The 19,166-nt window shown below is 42.3% G+C and overlaps 1 protein-coding gene across 1 annotated transcript in view; it reads left to right on the plus strand.

Moving 5' to 3' along the window:
* Positions 1-19,166, plus strand: part of PKHD1 (PKHD1 ciliary IPT domain containing fibrocystin/polyductin) — a 239,336-nt gene that overhangs the window by 89,067 nt on the left and 131,103 nt on the right. The window contains exons 36-38 of the mRNA XM_039696008.1: positions 181-393; positions 15,627-15,834; positions 16,980-17,125. Of these exons, the coding sequence (XP_039551942.1) occupies positions 181-393; positions 15,627-15,834; positions 16,980-17,125 (567 nt within the window). The remainder of the gene's footprint in view (positions 1-180; positions 394-15,626; positions 15,835-16,979; positions 17,126-19,166) is intronic.

A 19,166-nucleotide genomic window follows, 5' to 3' on the forward strand; every position in this document is an offset into this window, starting at 1 on the left:
ATTCTCCATATGGAGAAATAAAGAACAAGGTGGAAATTTCACAGAATGCAATAACATTTTAGCTTTATTTTGTAATTTTATTGCAAACCCCTTTGTTTACCTACCTCTTCCAGTTCCTTTGTCTGTGAGAGAGTGACTGACTGAATATATGATTATATTTTCTTCTTCTCTTGTCTTCAGGTGGCAAACTCCTGTTTACTGGACCAGGACCTGTAGAACTGCATGCTCATTACATCCTGGTGTCTGATGGAGGAGAGCTCCAGGTGGGATCCCCTGAGGCCCCTTTCCATCACAAAGCACACATCTATCTCTATGGAAGCCTCCACTCTCCACCATTATTTCCATATGGAGTCAAATTCCTGGCAGTGAGGAATGGGACCCTTTCCATTCATGGTGAGTACATTTCTTTTGTTGTCAAAAGAAAAGGACAAATGAATAACAAAAAGAAAACAAAGAAAACACAAAATAATGGGTTTGGAAGAAAAAAAAAATTGACAAAACTTTGGTCATGATTCTCATGGAATCATGAAATTGGTTGGGTTGGAAGAGGCCTTAAATACCATTTAGTTCCAGCAGCCATTCCATGGACAGGGATATCTTTCACTATCCCAGGGTGCTCCAAACTCCATCCAGCCTGGCCTTGGACACTTCCAGGGATCCAGGGGCAGCCACAGCTTCTCGGGGCACCCTGTGCCAGGGCCTCACTACCCTCACATCCAAGAATTCTTTCCCAAATTCCCATTTATCCCTGCCTGATGGCAATGGGAAGCCATTCCCTGTGTCCTGTCCCTCCATGCCTTGTCCCAAGTCCCTCTCCAGCTCTCCTGGAGCCCCTTTAGGCTCTGGAAGGGGCTCTGAGCTCTCCCTGGATCCTTCTCTTCTCCAGGAGAACATCCCCAGCTCCCCCAGCCTGGCTCCAGAGCAGAGGGGCTCCAGCCCTCAAAACATCATCATGGCCACTTCTGGACCCATTCCAACAACTCCACACCATTCTTATAGTGTGGCATAGAAGAATGTAGGTGTGGAGCTTGAAGACTATGGAATATGGGTATAAAATGGCCATTTGTTGATGAAGGATTTTGGACATGGAATTCAAGTCCAAACTCAGCATGATTCAGAACATTTCTCAAGTTCTTCTCTGCTGGGCTCTTTTTAAAAGCTCTATGTCTCATAGAGGAGGAGGAGGAAAAAGGGGAAAAAGAAAAAAACATCTGAATGTCTCATCCCCCTTCCTCCTGTTCTTGTGTGTCAGTCTTCCTGCTGGTGGGTGTTCACACCCTCCAGCAGGTCTTGAACTTCCACCCTGTGCCCTACAGGAGGAAATGTTGCTGTCTCTGCACAGAGACATGTGGCTTTCGGACAAAAATGATGTCAGGCACCAAAGGTACCATCTGAGCACAGGCAGGGAGTGAGTTGTGCCTCTGTGCCATCATCCTGCCAGCTCACAGGAGCTGAGCAAGGTTGGGAGAGGTCAGGCTTGGAGGGGAGTCAGTGAGCAGATCCTTTTCTGAATCAGGAGATATGATCAGGGGCTGAGGAAGGAGATCCTGGCAGGGCAGGAGAGGTGGGGCTGCACCTCAGCACCATGTCAGGTGCTCTTGATCCCTTCATTGAGACACAGCAAGGCTCAATTATTTACTGCCTGTGAAAGGCTTCAGCAATTTCAGTGAAGTGGCTTCGCAGAGCGTTTCTGCCCCATTTCCTGGAGGGTCTCTGTGAAGGAGGGCTATTAGAGCATCTTGGCTGAATTCACTGTCTGTTACTGGCCATTGAGCTTCACACAGTTATCCCAGCCCTGAGCTCAGTAACACCCGTTAGATTAAAGCTTGCCTTCCAGAAAGGCTTGGTCTTTGAGGATGTCAAGGGAGACAGAAACCAGCTTCTTCCTTAGAGGCTTTTTCCAGGGGATTAATTTGGTTAATCATCCATTTCCCCCCCCCCCCCCCCCTTTTTAAAGAAAAGTATTGAGATTTGAATTTGCCTCATAGCAGCTTTTGCTGCTTCACTGTCTTTGTCTTCTGCCACTTTAAAGTGTCCTTCTATTCTTGGTTTGACCCCTGTAAGTCACGATTTTGTCCTTAGATTGTCAGCAATTTACAGCATGAGCCTTCACTTTTCCATGCTTTTTGTTTTCTAGCAAAAAAGCCAGTAGCAACTCTTGGCAGCTGTGCCTCCTCTGCTGCTTCTGCTTTCTATTCCAAGCCTGTATCAACTCTGCCTTGGTGACTCCATCACCCACAAAATTGAAGACAAACAGGGCAGAGCACATTTTGCAGTCTTGCCTTGACATTGTGATGGAGGGAGGTAAACCCAGGCATCCACATCAGTACCTTTGAGTCTTTTCTCAATGGTAATTTTTCCATTTTACTCAGTGCCATAATTCTCAGTCAATCCTCATTCCCTAGGAAAACAAGAGGATGAGGTCTGCAATCCAAGCATTACCTGAATGGAGACATACAGAGTCAAAAGTGGCTTGACCCTTAGTGGAAAAAACTCTTGGTTTAATTTTTTCATAAATTATTGGATTATTGAAAGGCTTGTGTGGGAAGGGATGTTAAAGACCATGTAGTCCACCCTTATTCCATAGGCAGAGATACCTTTCATTATCTCAGGTTGCTTGGGGTCCCATCCAAACTGTCCTTAGACACTTCCAAGGATTCAGGGGCACCCACAGCTTCTCTGGGCACCCTATTCCAGGGCCTCACCCATTCTATAGGCAGGGATGCCTTCCACTATTCCAGGTTGCTTGGGGTCCCATCCAAACTGTCCTTCGACCCTTCCAAGGATTCAGGGGCACCCACAGCTTCTCTGGGCACCCTATTCCAGGGCCTCACCACCCTCACAAGATAAAAATTATTCCGAATATCCCATCTAACTCTGCGCTCTGGCAGTTTGAAGCCATTTCCCTGGTACTGTCCCTCCATGTCCCAACCCTCACAGGGAAGAAATTATTCCGAATATCCCATCTAACTCTGCGCTCTGGCAGTTTGAAGCCATTTCCCTGGTACTGTCCCTCCATCTCTTGTCCCAAGTCCTTCTCCAGCTCTCCTGGAGCTCCTTTAGGCACTGGAAGGGGCTTTGAGGCCTCCCTGATCCTTCTCTTCTTCAGGCTGAGCAATGCTAACTGTTATTTTATTATTATTATTCAAAACCAATTCTTATTCAAGAAATCATATCAGTTTCTTATTCAACATATCCAGTGTAGCTCTGAAGTCACTTTTAAGCTCTGCACAACACACAGCCCTGTGCATGGCTGCAATTATTGCTCATTCAAACCATGTAATCTGCAATTTTACATTGAAGCAGTAGAAGCCTGCTAGAAAACATGACAGAAAGTAGTGGGGTCTTTTACTGGGTTCATATTGCTTACATGGAAAAAAAATCTGCTGTTCTGTCTTTAATTTAGCATCAGTCTGCTCTGTGGTATAGAACAAATTGTGGAGCATGACAGCCCCTTTCATATATATATATGTGAAAGAAAGTGACATGCTCTGCAATATACATTTGTGAGATACATTTATACACACAAATATATATGTTATCTCAGATCAAAATCATTAAATAAGCAGGTTTCCAAATTCTCGGCTGTTTTGGCCAAGACAGGACTGAGTGCATTTTAATTCCTTTTCTCTTTCAGGCTGGGAATGAATGTTGGGGGATGATGCTCTGCAGCTCTGGCTGAGTTCAGATTGTTTAGTAAGCGCTGTCAGCTCCTCACTTTGATATGTTAATATGACTAAGGGTTTCCCACAATTCCCTCATGAGTGGCAGTCCTTTGCTCCGGTAGTTGTAGCAGACTGGGAAATTTCACTGTTGCCTTTGGCTTTAGCCAACTCCCCTGCCAGTCAGAGCGTGCCACCCATAAACTGCCTGTCACTCACCCGTCACTTTGAGAGGGGGCTTCAGCCAGCCAGGGCAACTCGACTTTTTGACAATGTAATTATGGCCCTTGCATCCGCAGTAGGGGCCTGAGCCGGGCTGGGAGAGTTTTATTGATTGTTCAGAAGGGAAATTTATCACTGTCTCCAGCTCCATTCGTGCTCTATTCCCTGAGAAACTCTCCTGACAAGCTTCGGGAGAGAAGTTCAGTGTGGTGGCCTTGGCTGTTCTTGTGCCTTTGTCCTTCCCAGGGAAACTGGAGACACCAGTGGATGCTGAGTGGGGGCAGGAGCTGGGGGCAGAGTGGAGATGCTGCATCAGAACAAAGAACACCCAACCTGTCCTTGTGACAGCCTGGTCTTGTGGTCCTAACCCTTATCACAGAATCCCAGAATGGTTTGGGTTGGAAGAGACCTTAAAGACCATCCAGTTCCACCTCCAACCATGGGCAGGGACACCTTCCACTATTCCAGTTGCTCCAAGCCCCATCCAGCCTGGCCTTGGACATTTCCAGGTGTCCAGGGGCAGCCACAGCTTCTCTGGGCAACCTGTGCCAGGGCCTCACCACCCTCACAGGGAAGAATTTCTTCCCAATATTCCATCTAAACCCACCCTCCTTCCGCTTAAGACCATTTATTCTTGTCCTGTCCTTCCAGGCCCTTGTTTAAAATCCCTCTCCAGCTGTCCTGGAGTCCCTTTAGTCCCTGGAAGGGGCTGTGAGGTCTCCCTGGAGCCTTCTCTTCTCCAGGTGAATGCTCCCAGCTCTCCCAGCCTGGCTCCAGAGCAGAGATATTGCCACATACTGAAAATTTTTAAAGATCTTTTTTATTTTCAGCAGTCCTGTGAAGGTGATCTTGTTATTCCATTGTGTCCCCATGAAACAGGTTGTGAGTCTTTCCAAAAAAAGACCAGCATTCCTTTGTCAGGCATTTATCTAAAACTTTGTGTGAGCACTCTAGTGGGAAAGAATATGAGCTGTGAACAACCTATTCTAGTGGAAGGTGTTCCTCCTGTGGCAGGGGGTTGGAATTGGATGATCTTTAAGGTCTCTTCCAAAACAAAACCTCCTGTGATTCTGTGGTTCCATGAGCCCGTTCCCTGAATTTTGACTATAATATGTATCCCCTCAGTTAGATGAAAAATGTTACACTTCAGATTAAAAATGTTTGCATTCATGTTGTCCAAACTATGAAAGATATGTGATAAAGAAAAAAAAAGTGTCCTGAGAGTTTTGGTTTAATAACTTATTTATAATCAGGATACTTTAAACAGAGGTGTCAGTAGTCACTTCAGTGCTGTAAAATCATGGCCAGTCCTACTGCAACGAATGTCCCTGCATTTGCAATGATGAAAATTACAATTTAGAAGTAAATCTGCATTACTTCTATCCCAGATTTCTCTGCAGCCAAAGCCATCTAATACTTTTTCAGGGTTATCTCAGGAAAAAAAGAAAAAAAAGTATTTTTTATCAGCTGAACCAATTATTAATTTTAATTGCTTTTAATCAATAATAAAACACAAAATATTTGTGAGCTGTTCACTGTGCTCTACAAAGCCTGTGCATTCCTCCAGAGATCAAACATTTAATCAAATGCCTCTTGCTTTGCCTCCATTAGGCACTGTTATGTATCTGTGCTGAGTTTGAGATTAAGAGATCATAGACAACATGAGAGAATTTGTTCTGCTTTACTCACATATTAAAAAGAAAAGCTTCCCAGGGGAAAAAAATAGGGGGAAAAAATCTGTAGCAGGGGGATTCAAGATAGGGTGCAGAGATCTGTTAGAGAAAATATATTTTTTTAATGTACTGAAATGCATCTATTCAGTAAATGTTATTTTTCACTGCTGAACTTCCTGATTTCCTGAGCTTGCTTCCATAGGTTGGTTTTCCTTAGGTGCCAGTTACTCTGTGTGGGGGTTGCAGGAGTCTTTTTTCCTCCTGTGACAGTGTTTTTCCTTTCCAAGACCTTGACTTTAACATGATGCATTAAAGCAGATGGCTCTGGAACAGAAGGCTGAGCTGCCTTGAATCCCCTCATGTTCACCAGGGGTAAGAAACTGCACTTAGGCACTTCCCATGGAGTAACTAATGTACAATGACTTGTGCCTTCACTTTCTTATTCACAAATATAAGATGACCATTAGATTTTAAAGACCTAGCAGATGGGGGAGGAAAAAAAGAGTTGGGTTCAGGGCAAGCTGCTGTGTCTTTCACAGTTTGCCCTTCTTTCTAACAGAAATGCATCTATTATTTTTGATTTAAGCTTAAATCAGTTGATTTGTGTTTTGGTGCTGATCTTACTGGGAAAAACATGATGCAAAGGGGACAGAGACATGTAAACTAATATACATTATATTACACATATAATATAGATAGTAAAGATATTAATACAATATAATACAATACACACCATATATTGAAAGAGAATAGAAAAAATAGGATATGATAGAATATATAAATACACCATAGCTAATATATTGCCTTGTGATTCCTGACAAGGTGCAGGTCTGGATTGTTACAAATGTGGAGGCATATTACATATTAAATAATTTCCTCCTTCAAACTTTCAAATATAACATCAAAATACTGCTTCCAATTCTGATGCCAACAAAACCCAGTTGTTATTGGCTGGAGTAAGAGAACACCCAGCATCAAATTCAGGGTTAATTTCCACCCTAAACAGGAGAAAGGCTGAGAAGTCTGGGCTTCCCAGGTGGGTGGTGGAGGTGTTCAAGAAAAAACTGGACGTGGCACTCAGTGCTCCTGTTTAGTTGACAAGGCAGGGGTTGGTCACAGGTTGGACTCAGCCTTGGTGATATTTTCAAACCTGAGTGATTCTGAGAATTTTGTCAAATTGAGGGGCCTGGACCCAGCCCTGGCTTTCCCCAGAGCTGTGGGCTGAGCCAGGCAGGGACCCTCCCTTTGGGCTCACCCTCACTTTTCCTGGTGCTGAACTCTCCTCCATCACGTTTTGGGGACACAAGAAGCTGATCCTAGCCTGGCAATGGTTGTGCTGCCCCACATTCCCACTCCTGCAGGGAGATATGCCCTGTGTCACTCCACAGCAGCACGGGAGATGATGTGGCAATCACACAAAGTGGCACCAGCTGTCTGCAGCTCCCTGCAGGATCCTCTGTCCTTGGCTGCCACTGCTGGAGCTCTTTGTTCCTGGGATCTGCCTAAAGACCTTTTCCTCCACAGCATCTTTGGTTGTGAGCTCGTTCTAGGTGTGGAGCATGGATTTTGGTTTATACAATGGCATTACAGGAATGTCCTTCCCCTTGTTTTCAGGACTGATGTGACTTAGCAAAGTGACTGGGGGATCTCTGATTAAAGGGAATGTTTGGAAATTTGTGCATTTATAGGACAGCATGCAGGGAAGGTACATTTACATTTACATTTTTTACAGTGTAAATTGTCAGAAAAGGGCAACAGTCCTCTGTAAGATCCTGTTATCATGGAATAGTTTGTTTTGAAAGGGTCCTTAAACCCATTTAATTCCAAATTCCTGACACGGCAGGGACATTTACCACTAGACCAGGTTGCTCCAAGCTCCATCCAGCCTCATCCTGAACACTTCCAGGAAAAGAACATGATAATCCTTGCTTTCTCCAGGGTGCTGTTGAAACATATTCAGGTGGAAATGCTTTAAGTGAAAACTGCAGTTTCATGAACAGGAAACATTCAGCAGGACTAGGTCACTTTCAAGGATATCTCCCAGTGGAGAACATAAAATTATTCAGTTTGTCCTCTTGTCCGGATGATGTCAGATTTTTTATTTTTGCTCACTGAGAGAAGATCCAAGATCAGGTTGGACAGGGCTCTGAGCAACCTGATCCAGCTGGTGTTCCTGCTCCTTCAACAGGAGGAGGGCAGCTGGACTAGACAACCTTTAATGGTCCCCTCCAACCCAAACCATTCTCTGACTCTGATTCCAAACTACAATTTGAACCCACCTAAAATACCCAGTGTGGTCCTGCTGCAGCTTCTTGTCAAAGAGCTGATAAACTCTTGGGTGTCCTAAGGGTTAACAAGCAGTTATAAATCAGAAAGGATTTATAGGATGCCCCTATTTCACCTCGGGATGGGGATGAAAAGCTCAGTGCAGTGGCTGTGGCAGGAGAGCTGCTCTGCATCTCCCCAGGAGCTTCCCACACACAGCAGAGAGTCCTGCAGGACTGCACAGGGGTGGGAGCAGCTCCCAGTTCCTGGCAGAGATGTCCCTGCCTTTCTAAGATGTGTAGCAGGTAAAAAAACCAAAAAACCAAAAAAAAAAAAAAAAAAAAAAAAACCCACAAAAAAACCCAAAAAACCCCAAACCCTAACAAACTCCTCTCATTGCAAAATAATCTAAAAACATACAAATGCTTATGGAATATACCTAGGACTGGAACTAACAGACAGCAAAAAATAGCTGGAAACATTCAAATCCAGAGGGTTGACAGCTCACAGTTCAGGCAAGTGTTTTTTAACACATTTGAAATTATAGGAAAGCAGCTCTCCGCCTTTTTTGATTCCCTCTTTGAAACAAACCCTTTATGCCCAGTGACTGGAGAAGTCACTGCAGGAGCTGAGGTAGCTGTGACATTTAAAAAAAAATTAAAATTATAAAATCCAGGTTCATAAAATATTTTTTCCTAGTCCTTAATTAAGGATCTGTCACTTGAAGATCCATTTGGCCATAGAGAGCTGTAGCAGCACATCTGTGTGCTATCCTGACTAAAGAGGCTTTCTGGAAAAGATTTTCTATTCCTTTTAAGTTGAAGAATTTAGTCCATTATTATTCTTATGGTTTGTTTTATTAACTGAAGCAAAAGCAGCAAAATGTCTTTGTCATGGATCAAAAATATATTTTAAAAATCTCATCTTTTTCCTGAAGCACCAATTGCCAATGGCAGAACTGCCAGTTATCACTTTGACATTTGAAAATTTTACGAATATTTTAGGAATGGCCAAGCTAAATTGGATTAGGAAGTAGATTTTTGGTCAGGAAAAGGGAACAATAATAAGGGATTATGACAATGGAAAGGAAGCTATATTCCTATGATAGTCTGACACCAGAAATGCTGCAGGAAAGTGTGTTGTGTTTTATTACCAGAGACAATCATAGAGTCACAGAATGGTTTGGGCTGGAAGAGACCTTAAAGGTCTTCTAGTTTCAACTCCCTGACATAGGTGACAGTTTTTTTTGTATTTAAAAAAAGGCCTCAAAAAACAGTTATAGTCTATTGAATTATATTATTAATGTCTCTTATGTCTCTTGAAAGTTTTTTTGGTTTTTTGTTTGTTTTGTTTTGGTTTGGTTTTTTGTTTGTTTGTGTTTTTGTTTGTTTTTTGTTGTTTTTTTTTTTTTTTTGGGGGTAGGAAAATAGGTTTCTTTTCACTTTGTTCCTGGAAACTGAAAGCTCCTATTCCAATTTACACTAAAGATTTACAGTATAGCTGCAACAGATTGACAAATTATCTGCAGTGTAATTTGTACATTCCCAGTAAGTAGATTTTGTGTCTGCGCCCTGCAGTTCTCGTAAATTCCTTTTGTGGAATAAAGGGATCTCATTACCTCAACTTTAAAACGCCAATAAAGAGTCAAGAGGTGTAAAAGAGCTTTATAGTTTGTCAACACTGCAAACAACTGCATGTTCACAACTGAGTTAATTAATTTGTGGTAAATAGAAGCGAAAATGAGATGCAGTAGGGTCTTGGGTGTCAGAGGAGAAGGGTTCAAACCCTGCTGCCCTATGACAAAAAGGGGAAGTTTTTTTTAAAAAAAATTAAGTTTTGAAGTTTATTAAAACAACTTTTGGGAGAAAGACCAACAGAACCATGGCAGGCTTTAAGAGAACTGGAACTATTTCTCTTAAAACCTATTAAAAGATTTCAATTTTTACCAACACTCCCATGTGTAAACCCTACTCTCCATCTCTGCCTGACTCTGGATTTGGCTCACTTTACTGCTTGCTGTCAGGCTTGGTTAGGAGGTTCCCTGGGTGTCTAAAGTTAGGTAACAACATGTACTGCAAAAAGTCTTGTTCTCAGATCAGGGACATCTGTTTTCCATGAAAGCAGCTTGTCGTCTTCTCATGCAAATTCTCAGAAGCCCCCCTATAGATTTAAAGTGAAATTCATGTAACCACATAGAAATGTATGAAAGGCAGAAGTACCTTTCAACAGGAACAGAATGTGCAGGCTGTGACTGTTGAAGGCTGGAGACAAGCTGGAATTTAATGGATAAGTCTCAGTTAGAAGGAGAGTCGTTGCCTGGAAAGTTATTCCCTGGAAGGAGGGGGATTGGTAATAAAAGGTAACTGAGGTATCAACACCTCGTATTCTGACACAAAGCTGGAGGTGACTCAGAGCTCTGACATCCTCTTTTGGTTTTGGTCTGTCTCTTGGACTAGGACAAATTATCTGCTTTTGAGTTTATCTGTTTAAACTGATTCAGTTTCCCTTTCCAGTGAGAAAGCATTCCAGTAGCTGCAGGAATCCTGCCACTGGAGTTTATACCTGAGGAGTGAGGAACAAGTAGAAATTCCAACAAGAGTCTAAGTTGTTGGAATTGTTGGAATAGTTGTTGGAAGAGTCTAAGTGTTGATTTTCAGATGTATTGGACTGTTCCTAGATGGAATACAGATTTTATTTTTGAAAAACTTGTCTGGCTCAGTGGAAACTCCCTTCCCAGCTTTATTACCAGATTCCTGTGTTACCCCAAACAAGCCTCTTAACCCTTTTTCATCTCATCCACACCTTGCCTTGTGTACAATGAGTTTAATACTTTTATCTTGGGAGGTCTTAACTGTGTTTCCATGGCATAAAGACTCAGCCATGGGCTCTTTATGACTGCTGTGGTAGGACTTGTCTGTGTCCAGAGGAGAGATTCCCATTAGGTCTGGCCTTAAGTATCTGCATGTGTGGAGTGCCTAATCCAAAACATGGAATGGTTTGGATTGGAGAGGACCATAAAGTCAAGTTCCAACCCCTCCAGCATGGTAGGCCTTGGTTTAATACAAAAAATAAATTAAAAATTAGACACCTCGTTTGGTGATCAGCATCAATCCAAGTTTCTCTTCTAGTGAAAGCTGGAACACATTTTAAGGCAGTGGGCAAGAGGTGGTATTTTCTAAATGTGCAAAGAATGGGAAAAATAATTACTTAAGTACTTTGTAGATGGTCTGGCAAAGAGAGACTTTAAAGATGCATTGTCTGAAGCAAAATTTCCCACTGTGATGAGGAGTGGGATGTGGGGGTGCCTTTCTCAGCTGAGATCAGTAGTGCTGCTTTTTGACGTCTCCCTCCCTTTCTGCTCTGGAGTGCTGAAGTTTGGCAGAGAAGCCGAACTTGTACTTAGGGAGGGAATCAATTAAAGGGAGCCCAGGTCTGTGCATCCCTTCAGGTCCAAGGACACCTGTACCTTTTTAGGGACAGCCACAAGTGAGGGCAGATGGAGTTTCCAAGGCTCCTTGGCCTCTCAGGTGTTTTCTGAGCCACTTTGTGTCAATCCTCTGGTCTGAATGAGGGGATAACTTTCCTGTGCCTGCAGTGGGACAGAGAAACTCCTCTAAGTGATTCAGATTGTGTAGGATCCCCAGGAGCTCATTTTCCCCACTGACTACAGGACTTGTTTCCTAATAAATTTGCAGCATCCTCTCTTGCTCTGTAGTAATTCCTTTCAAACTCCTTTATTTCAGTGATTCCAACTGCAGCAGCTTCAGCCTTCAAAGCTGGGTGACCAGAGATGAATATCAAGCACCCAGTTAAAGTTTTCAGTGCCCTTTGAGTCAACCACTGTACCCCTGGAAGAGGAAATGATGCTCATGTCTTTTGTAATCACAGGATTGTAAATATTGTAATATATAAATTGTTTTTTGGTAAACAAAAAAAATTTGTTTACACTTACAACACCCAGTACAATGCATGTTTTGCATTCCGTGGACAGATTTTCCTCTGACCCTGGAGGTGTGTGCCCAGACACACTTTGCTGGTTGGCTCAGTTTTGATGTGACTTGGAGATATTTCTGTAAATGTCGAATTCACATCTCCTGTTGAGCTACTTAGAATCATGGAATGGTTTGAGTTGGAAAGAATCTCAAAACTCATTTAATTCCAACCCTCTGCCATGGGCAGGAACACCTTCCAATATCCCAGGTTTCTCCAAGCCTTATCCAACCTGGCCTTGGATCAGGGACAGCCACAGCTTCTCTGAGCAACCTGTGCCAGGGCCCGACCACCTCTGACTTGGGAATTTCTTCCTAATATCCAATTTAAATGTCTCCTCTCACAGTTTAAAGCCATTTCTCCTTGTTCTATCACTAACTATTGGTATTCTATCACTATTTAGGACTGGGTGAAACCAGATAGGTAAGCGACATAGCATCCCAGACTGATTTATGAAATGTTTTGTGTTAGAGGCCATAAAAAGTTAAATTTATACTCTTTTTCCTTGAGAGTGGCATTGTACACATCAGAATAGTTTAATTTTTAATAATTTTACCAGGTCGATACAAGACTGCAACTTCACATTATGCTTCTAACAGGAAGCATATCCAGAGTCCTGATGCCAATATATTCCCAGTCTGAAGAGTTGTGATTAATTAATTTGGAATTAATTTTCAAATTCTTGCATTTCTAGGTTGCACCATTCTTCTCTGCTCCATATTTAAGGGTGTTCTGTTAAGTCATTTAGTAAAGTGTTTAATTCTTGTATTGCCTGCAACAGCTTTTTGTGTTTGAAGGCTCTGTCCTGTACCTTTAACATGAAGTCACTTCTGCTTTAGATCTCAAGATGGGGTTTTTTTTCCAATTCATGCTTAGTTAATTATTAAAAATGAGTTCAATAATTAAGGAGTTATACAGATTCATCTATTTTTCAACATTTGGAGTGTTTCTGCTTGCAGTACATTTTGGGGGAAGAAATAATTTAAATAAACCACAACTGTTGATCTATTAAACATTTTCCCCTCAAACAGGTAATTTATTTACCTGTTGCACAGCCCAAATCCAGGCACTGAAGTTTGTTTTATGAACTTTGCATGTTTTATTCAAAATAGAGTTTGTTTTCACAGGGAGTATATTATAATTAAGGCAAAGAAGCCTCAGTTATGGTCCCTCATTGACACCAGAAAGGTGTCACTGACCATATCCTGTGTGTCACTTGGGCTGCTGGAAGTAGAGGAGATTCTGACCTGGAGGTGTTGTACGTGGGAGTACAAATGGGAAGCAAGGAAATGGATAAATGTGGTGCTTAGGGACATGGTTTGGTGGCAGATATGAAAGGGTTGAGTTAATGGCTGGACTTGATGATCTCACAGGTCTTTTTTAATCTTAATGATTTTATGATTCTATGAAAGGGGAATCTACTAGACATGTTGGTTTGTTTGGTTTAGTTTTCCCTAACAAAAATGTACTGAACTTATTGGAAAATGGAAGTAGATTTTGAACAAGCAGAGAAATATCCTGCCCCACCTAGATCATCAGGAAAAAAGGTACAACAAACTGTGGCATGGGAGACAGGTAGCTGAACACAGTAAGAGATGAAAACAAGAAAAAGAAAATAAAGGAAATGGGGGAATGTTTGGATGTCTTGAATATTCTTTTAGAAGAAAAACACCCAAAAATTGAGAACATTTTTGGTAAAAAATTTTTGAGTCAGAGCTCGAAAGTGGAAAAAAGCCTGAAAAAAGCCTTTTCTATTGGAGCATGTTTTGAATGCAGAATGGTGTTTCCCACTCCTCAGTGACAAGAATTGTTGCCCAGCAGTGCTGCTGTAGAGTGTGTGTGACAGATGAACTCCACAGGGGTCAGTTGTGTGTCTGGACACAGATGCATGAGAACACACATTAACACAGGCACACAAATCAACACCAGAAACAAAATGTCCAGAGCTGGAGAGAAATGTGCAGTGCTCCACACGCAGATGGCTGCTGCCAGTTGTTGTCTTTTATGCCAGATCTAAAAATTCACAAGAGTCGCTTGGTGGAAGAAGGCAAATGAATAAAAATGAAGAGAGTGCTGCTGTTACATAGAATGATATTAACAGGGGTTTTTTGAGCTGTGTTGAGGATGAAGTCTTTGATGTCAGTGCCTGTGAATGGTGGAAGGTGGGTTTTGTCTATGTATTAGAAAACAGCGTGGCCCTATAGAAGCAGAGCTGTAGGGTGAATGATGTTTGTGCTGAGGATGCAGGGTCCACATGTTCTGGGGGCTACTACAGAGTCATTTCAGCCTGGTTCCCTTGGCGCCTACAGTGTCCTATGTGTCCTACTGCATTTCAGCTTCTCCACCGTTTTCACAGAATCCCAGGATGGGTCAGGTTAGAAGAGACCACAGTGGCTCCTCTGTCCCACCTCGCTGCTCCAGCAGGGCCATCCCAGAGCACAGGGCACAGGATTGTGTCCAGACAGTTCTGGAATATCCCCAGTGAGGGAGACTCCAAACCCACTCTGGACAATCTCTTCAGGACTCGGTCACTGCACAGTAAGGAAGTTCTTCCTCGTGTCCAGGTGGAACTCACTGGGATCAGTCCCTGCCCGTTCCTCTGGTGCCATTGCTGGGCCCTGGAGCAGAGCCTGGGCCCTGCTCGGAGCCCTCCCTGCACACAGGGACACCCAGGGCTGAGGGCCCCTCTCAGCTGTGTCTCCTCTCCAGGCTGAACACCCCCAGCTCCCTCAGCCTTTCCTCCTCAGGGAGATGCTCCAGCCCCTCCATCATCTTCATCATCTTCATCACCCTCCACTGGACCCACTCCAGGAGCTCCATGTCTCTCTTGACCTGAGGAGCCCAGAATAGGACACAGAAAGCCAGATGCACCTCCCAGGGCTGAGCTGAACAGCAGGAGGTTTTTGATACCTTCCAAAAGTGTTTGAAATACCTTAAATGAAGGATGTCTGGGAGATTTTCTTAGCTGGAAGTTGGGAAATTTCAAGTTTGATTTAAGAAAATGTAATAATACAGAAGTATCTCAGGTTTAGATGCCATCATTGACACACAGAGCAAGTGCTCACATATACTTCAAGATAAAAGAGTATAAAGATTTTATTCTTTTGTGATTCTGTTGTGAATTTACTGTCTTGGAGGTGCTACTTCTTATTTCCATCTTCATTAAGAAAATAGTTGAGACACTATTATATAAGTAATGAAGACATTGGGGTATAAAGAACAAGAAAATGAAACAGGATATGGGCAGAGAAGTTTGCTTAAAATAATTTGAAAATGATTTATTGGATGCAACCTCTACACTCAGTGATTTCTGCTATTATTACTTTCCTGCAGTACAGCCAAGGAGGACAGTAACTTGCTGTGGGCTAAAGGTAAATGATGATCTATTGCAAGGGAGGGAAGAAAAGTATTCTAAAGGTGGATGTGTGAGGCACACGCTCTCCCCTGAGTGTGTTGGACCTCACTGGACCAATCTTTTCCAAAGCCTGAGAGGGAAATGTCAAAAGTTAAAGCAAACTTCATTAAGTGAAGAAAGGAGAGGTATAGGGCAAGACTTTTCATTGCTGGGGCTTGTTACAGACAGATTTCATAGAATCATTGAATTATTGAATGGTTTTGGTTGGAAGGAACCTTAAAGACCATCACATTCCACCCCCCTGTGATCAACAGACACCTCCCATCAGAACAGGTTGCTCTGAGCCCTGTCCAACCCAGCCTTGAACCAGGAGAATGCTACTCCTCTTTGTTTGTTTGTTTGTTTTTTAAGTTAATTGACTTGCTTTTTAACTTTTTTTTTTCCCCTTGTTCTTTTCAGGCTGGATGCCCAAAGTAGTTTTCACACACTTGAAATCATCAGCTAATGCCAGTGACACACGATTGGTGCTCCAGGAACCTGTTGATTGGCAACCTGGTGATGAAATCCTGGTGGGAAGTTCAGGCCTTGGAGATGCGGAGCAGCAGGAGGAAGTGGCTGTTATCCAGTCTGTGAACAAAACAGAGCTGCACCTCAGATCACCACTCAGGTATCCTTTCAGGAGATTTTTCTAGCAGAGAGCTAAACAAGGAGAAAATTTGATCAAAGTCAGGATTTGCCATTCCCTGTGGGACATAATAACTATATAAATCCCTTTAATAAAGGCGGCCAGTGATATTTCACTTCCTCACTCCCCCTAAAGGTAGTGGACGTTCAATCCTGAATGTTTAAATTCTATGTTTAAATTCTGTATTATCCCCTTGAACTCAGAAAACCTTTGAAGCAGAAAACACTGATGGCCAAAAAAGTCCAGTGGTGTCAGTGTAGGAATGACAAAGAAATTTCCTGCATATTCAATTCCTTGAGAAAGTGCCTATTTTTCATAAGAAATGTATGACTTGTGTCAAAAAAAAAATCCTCTGTTCTTGATTTTTTTAAGTAATACACTCAAAGTGAATTTTTTCACTATGGAAATCTGCTTCTATATTTCCAGTGAGTGTAAATTTCACTGCCCTACACTTTCTTAATCTATTGTTCATAGAGATCTTGGACAGACTGAAAACTGCACTTCTTACATTATCTAGAGGCAACCTAACTCCAATGCCCAGGAAGATTTAGGGTATTATTTTCAGAAATAATTTGGGTTTGAGGAAGAAAAATCCTGATGGTTTTCACCTTCAGGTTGAATTCAACGGCTGAAATATATTGTTGTAAGTCTTGTAGAATCACAGAACATCCTAAACTGGAAGGGACCCACAACAGTCATTGAATGGAGTTATTTGCCCTGCACAGGGAAATTCCAAAATCTCCACCATGTGCCTGGAAGTGTCATCTAAATGTGTTTTTGAGCTCTGGCAGCCTTGGGGCTGTAACCACTTCCCTGAGGGGCCTTTTCCAGTGCTCAACCACCCTCTGGATGAAAAGCCTTTTCCTAATACAACAACACAGTATAATATTATATATATAATCTAAAGAAGGGTTGAGAGCTTGGGAAAAAAAAAAAAAAAGATTAAAGCAAACATCAGACAAGGAAAAGCCTATCTAGCACTAATTGTGCCACTGTCCCTACTGAGAAAAGGACTGAAACTAGCTCAGAATTTGGGAAGTTATGGTCATAAACATAAATAACAAGAAATCATAAACAGAATTCTCTCCATCTGAAAGGTGTAGATGATATTTTTTGTCTTTTGTTAGGTACCCCCACAGTGTTGGAGAGGAATGGGGCAATGGCCAAGGTCTGCCTTTGAGTGCTGTGGTGGCACTGATCAGCAGAAGGGTTGTTGTTCAAGGAAATGTCACACTGGAGAGGATGTCCCACCTCAGGCAGTGTGCAAATGCAGGTGAGGAGGTCTTTTCTCACAGAAATGTACTGGGGAGGAAAACTGCTCCATTAAAATCCCATTGTGGCAGCCTCACTGTGTATTAGAACTCTTTCTTCCTAGGATAACTTTGAGATAATTCCAATGCCAGGAAAGGGAGTTTGTCTTTCCAAACATTGTTTGACATTGAAGTGTGAAGTCTTGGGAGTTGAACTGCGCTTCATTGTAATATCTCAGATGTATTATTTTCACATTGTTGTTTCAAGCCATCTTGGGAAAGACCCTTTAGTTTTGCCTGAGCCTAAGGGTGTAGAAAAGAAAGTATCTTCTGAAAACATGTTTCAGTGTACATAATATATTAAATTTTTAATTGTGTTTACTATTTAGTCACTTTAAGAAGAAGGAAAAACAAAACAGCCCAATGCTGTTAGCGTAAAATATTGAGACATTGTTTAGTGTTTAGGGTTGCCAAGGAAAAAAAATAACAGGTGATGCATAAAGTATCACTGGTGAAAAAACGTTAAATATCTCAGTTCTCCTTTAGTTTTACCTGTATGAAATGCCGTGAAGTTTGACAGGTGGATTCCTGATTTACACCATCTATTCAAGAAGCAGAATCAGACACAGTGATTATAATGTGAGGAGAGTTAGGTTATCTGGCAACCCAGGTGTAAGGTTTCCTTTAAAAAAAAAGTGCCTTGGGCTTTCAGACTGTGACACAAGACTTCATTTGATATCCAGCAGCCAGCTGCTTATATTACTCATGGATTTATGGTCCATTTTGTGTGGAACTCATAAATATAGGCTCTGAAATGCACTAACCATTTGAGGTTTTTATTTGAGTTAAAGGATAGGAGGATTTCTCAGAGGAGTCACCAGAAGAGGAGTGAGCAGTGTTTTTTGCGGTTAATTTATCTTCTTTTAAAGAAAAATGAGCATTACTGGGCATCAGCAGGCAGTGCTGGAATTTGAGATCCTCTCTGCTCTTCCACTGAACAAGCCCAAGTAAAACATTCATAGTCTGAATCTCATACCAAAATATCTCACACCCATGGAAGGGTCTTTCAGGAACTTTATCCAGCCCTACGATTTAATTTTTTGTCATATCATGGAATCCAATAATGGTTGGGTTGGAAGGGAAGTTAAAGATCATCTCGTTCCACCCTCCTGCCATGGGCAGGGACATTTTCCACTATCCCAGGTTGTTCCAAGCTCTCTCTAACCTGGCCTTGGACACTTACAGGGATACAGAGGTAGCACAGCTTCTCTGGACAACCTGTGCCAGATCCTCACCATCCCCACAAGGAAGAATTTCTCCCTGATCTCTATTCTTGTCTTAAAACTGTGGGTAGTAACAGTTCCCCATGCATCTGCAGGGAGAGTCAGGAAAGCAGAGTTTAAAAAAAAAAAGAAAAAGAAAAAGAAAAAGGCTCATTTCAGTTTAATTCTATACATCCATGCTCAATCTCCTTTTTAAGAACCTAATTTAAGGGAAATCAAATCCCTCTTCCTCATGCATACAATTATCCAAAATTAACTCCAAGGAGCTGTCCGAGACATAAAACTACAGCTTCCTGCTTGTTTTAATGCATTTCCCTCCAAAATGTCCAGACTTTTAGGGAAAGAACCACACCTATTTTGAAGGACATCAAAAATGTTTGCCTGTGTTGCTTTTGGGCCCATGTTTCATATCCCTGCTGGAGCTGGAGTCTCACTGGGTCAGTGGCAAGGATCTCCCCCCTGCACATCCCACCCCACGGAGAAGGTGCCACTCACAGCTGTCCCTGGGTTGTGTCCCTGGGTTGTCCCCTAGCTTCTTTAGGTTCTTGTTCCTGCTCTGGTAGCAGCATTGTTTGTAGTACATAGAGACTGGAAAAAAGTGAGAAAGCTGATTCCCTCAAAATATTGAGGAAAGGCTAAAAGTATTTATTGCTATCCCCAAAACCAAAGGGCACAGGTTTTCTTGTGAAGTGGCTTATATTTGTAGTAGTAATGATTTGGGAAGGGATCTGTGTTATGAATAGAAACTTGAGCAGGTGTATTTGAAAGTAATGACTTCTGT

This window comes from Passer montanus, unplaced genomic scaffold, assembly GCF_014805655.1.
Source record: "Passer montanus isolate IOZ18808 unplaced genomic scaffold, ASM1480565v1 scaffold94, whole genome shotgun sequence".
Lineage (NCBI taxonomy): Eukaryota > Metazoa > Chordata > Aves > Passeriformes > Passeridae > Passer > Passer montanus.